This window comes from Macaca mulatta, chromosome 11, assembly GCF_049350105.2.
Source record: "Macaca mulatta isolate MMU2019108-1 chromosome 11, T2T-MMU8v2.0, whole genome shotgun sequence".
NCBI lineage: Eukaryota > Metazoa > Chordata > Mammalia > Primates > Cercopithecidae > Macaca > Macaca mulatta.
In genome coordinates this window covers 13,497,759-13,501,644 of record NC_133416.1, presented here as the reverse complement: position 1 = coordinate 13,501,644, position 3,886 = coordinate 13,497,759, and the positions used below count along the sequence as shown (strand labels likewise).

At 36.4% G+C, this 3,886-nt stretch overlaps 1 protein-coding gene across 1 annotated transcript; it reads left to right on the top strand.

The window, feature by feature from the left end:
- Positions 1–464: 464 nt before the first annotated feature.
- On the top strand, positions 465–1,490 carry LOC694161 (taste receptor type 2 member 43). Its single transcript, XM_001082472.4, has one exon. It carries the CDS (start codon positions 549–551, stop codon positions 1,476–1,478), a length of 930 nt encoding a protein of 309 aa, XP_001082472.2. The 5' UTR covers positions 465–548; the 3' UTR covers positions 1,479–1,490.
- The last annotated feature ends 2,396 nt before the right edge of the window (positions 1,491–3,886 follow it).

Sequence of the window (3,886 nt, the reverse complement as noted above, 5' to 3'; positions counted from 1 at the left end):
ACCGGTGATATTACACTGAGAAGTGAAGCCAGCTATATTTCCTCAATCCATTGCGGAGTTGGAGAAAGTTTCTGTAGCTAGCAAGGGGATTGTAAAATGCACCAAACAGCACTGTGTAAAACCACACCAATCAGCGCTCAGTAGCTAGCCAGAGGATTGTAAAATGCACCAATCAGCGCTCTGTAAAATGCACCAATCAGCGCTCTGTAAAATGCACCAATCAGCAGGATCCTAAAAGCAGTCAATCACAGGGAAGACTGAAAAAAGGTCACTCTGATAGGACAAAAAAGGAAAATGGGAGGGGACAAATAAGGGAATAAAAGCTCGCCACTTCAGCCACCAGCAGCAACGTGCCTGGGTGTGGAAGCTTCTCAATAAACCTTGCTACCACTAACTCTTTGGGTCTGTGCCATCTTTAGGAGAAGTAACACTCACTGTGAAGGTCTACAGCTCTATTCTTGAAGTCAGCGAGATCACGAACCAACCTGCAGGAACCAACTCCGGATACAACACCAGCATTTTAAAATCTTCTTTTTGTCTGTTCAGACATGATAACTTTTCTACCCATCATTTTTTCCATTCTAGTAGTGGTTACATTTGTTATTGGAAATTTTGCTAATGGCTTCATAGCATTGGTAAATTCCGTTGAGTTGGTCAAGAGACAAAAGATCTCCTTTGCTGACCAAATTCTCACTGCTCTGGCGGTCTCCAGAGTTGGTTTGCTCTGGGTATTATTACTAAATTGGTATTCAACTGTGTTGAATCCAGCTTTTTATAGTGTAGACCTAAGAACTACTGCTTATAACCTCTGGGCAGTAACCAGTCATTTCAGCAACTGGCTTGCTACTTGCCTCAGCATATTTTATGTGCTCAAGATTGCCAATTTCTCCAACCTTATGTTTCTTCACTTAAAGAGGAGAGTTAAGAGTGTCATTCTGGTGATGCTGTTGGGGCCTTTGCTATTTTTGGCTTGTCATCTTTTTGTCATAAACGTGAATGAGATTGTACGGACAAAAGAATATGAAGGAAACATGACTTGGAAGATCAAATTGATGAGTGCAATGCACTTTTCAAATACGACTGTAACCATGCTAGCAAACTTAGTACCCTTCACTTTGACCCTACTATCTTTTGTGCTGTTAATATGGTCTTTGTGTAAACATCTCAAGAAGATGCAGCTTTATGGTAAAGGGTCTCAAGATCCCAGCACCAAGGTCCACATAAAAGCTTTGCAAACTGTGATCTCCTTCCTCTTCCTATGTGCCATTTACTTTCTGTCCATAATGATATCAGTTTGGAATTTGGAGAGGCTGGAAAATAAATCTTTCTTCCTGTTCTGCAAAGCTATTAGAATCATGTATCCTTCAGCCCACACATTCGTCCTGATTTGGGGAAACAAGAAGCTAAAGCAGACTTTTCTTTCAGTTTTGTGGCAAGTGAGGTACTGGGTGAAAGGACAGAAGCCTTCATCTCCATAGATTCACAAGAGGAGCATAGTGTGTCTTCTAGCAGAAAACAAACTGGTGGTGTATGAAACATTTTCTATTTCTTACTGGTTTTTCTGTAAAATATGTGGATGAATAATTTCCAAACATATACCTAGAAAAGTCTTTGACCTAAAATTATTTATATATATGTGTGTGTGTGTGTGTGTGTGTGTGTGTGTGTGTGTGTTTATGAGTGTATGAAAACTTAGGAACAAGGACACGAACATGTTCTTTTTTTTCATACAAACTGCCAAATTATACAAAATATGACAAAAATTCCTCAGAATTATGAAGCCATGTGTATTTCATTCATGTATTTTATATTTCATTTGTAGAATTATGATGTCTATTTATAATTATTAAGGACTAGCAGCTTATTCCATGAAAAATATTCTTCTTTTCTATTGTTATTTGAACCACACAAATATATCACAGTGAGCTTATAATTCATTGCTTGAACCTATAACTTATTTGATGGTAAGGTCTTTCAATTTGATATCAATAATGAGGATGTATCTTTGGGGTTTTACTCCATTATGAATTTCTATTTTCTGTTTAGTAAAAAGCAATCAGAATTATTGTTAGAAAACAATGCACAGAATGGAAATCGAGTGACAAGCGTATGCACAGTAAATTTCGTGTATGTCTGCCATAAGCAGTACTGAGGAATATTAGATTTCATACAAGTATGTGAAGAGCTAAAAATAATCTCTTTGGTAACAAAGGGATGAAAAATCATGGTGATGATCTCTATTGCTATTATCCATTTTCATATGCAGTTAGAAACGTCATTTCTTCCAGCTTTTGAGTTAAAGAAAAGCCGTTTTAGAAGTTGAGATGTGATGTAAATTATTTTAGTATTTTTTTTCTAAAGCACTCTTAAGCCCCTGAATTGCTAATTGTATCCTTATCTTCCATTTAGAATATTCCTTGAAAACTTCAGATAAGAGAACTCAAATCTTCTCTTTTCCAAAAAAACTATCAATATTAAAATAGAAATTATGAAAAATAATTCAGTGAAACATTTTGTAAATGTTAAAATAGTATCTATGAAATCTATGTATTAATTATGGGATGTGCCTTAACGTTGTAATTTTGTTGTCAATGATGAAATGAAAATGTGTTGATATATTCATTTATACAATGTTCTATTGTAAGAAAGAAACGTACACTCTTGTTCACAGCTAAATTCTGCCTGACTGTTTTAAGTCTTGGTGTAATGAAATTTTAACGATGTCATTTAAACCTTAAGATAAATCATCCCCACACCTGATTTACGTATTTTTTTTTAAATTCTGTATCTTCCTCAGTACAATATAAGAACTGTAAAAAAAGAGATCGTGTCTGTCCAGCTTTCTGGACAGACCCCAGGAACTAGAACGCAGCACCAAGAATAGAAGATCAAAAATGATAATTTAAATGAACAAATAAATGGGTGGATAAAATGGGTAAGTTGATGTGGTAAACCAATGAAAAGGAAATAAATCACAAAATCTGCAGTTGCGTGAATTCCCCTGTTCTGGTTTCAGGTTAGGGTTACAAGCTTATCCAAGCAGAATCTTTCATCAAAGGAAAAGTTTGGCTATTCCACAGTTTTAGGGGAAATATCACAATAATACAGTCTTGATGAAGCTGTATCAGATGTCTGAATTGGAAACAAAGTAGAACATCAAAATCATATGGCACCTATTACAATATTTTTTAAAAAGCATATAAGCAACTTTGGTCTATTTGAATACGTGTTTTTTTCTATTGTGAATTACATATGTATATTATGATATTTTCTAGTTGATTATTATTTAAACAAAAATGGCATGTCATTTCAAAAAATTGAGTTAGTAACCAGCTACTTTACTAAAATGTTTTCAATTTAATAACTATTATTAAAGTGATGACATTTATTTAGAAGTCAAGTTCAAGACAAAAGTGGTAAGGACATGCGGAAATTGAGACAGAAACGTGAAACAATGTGTGGTAATGTCTGGTGTGACTCTGCTGGCAGCCACTTCACAGTGAGGTGAGAGAGACAGAATGGTGGTCATTAGATACGTGCACTTGGCTCCCAGCTTTTTTCCAGAAGGGCTACAAGGGGAAACCACAGCCAACATTAGTCCATGGAAGAGAGAGAGGAGGGAGAATGTTTCTGCTCAGCTATCATTGGACTTCTATATCCTATTGGCCAGAGTTTACCTGAGGCAGAACTACCATCTCTGTTGTTCTGTCTTACATCATCTAGTCCCTTGGTGGAGGTTTTGAAAGTCAGACTTCATGCCCACTGTGTGGTGATGCATTCACGTTCCAAACGGAAGGTTGATCTGGTTCAGGCAAGGTGCTGACCAGGGGAATGGTAGATAGTGAAGGGAATCTAAGAAAGCACATGTCTGTGTCCAGTGCAGTCC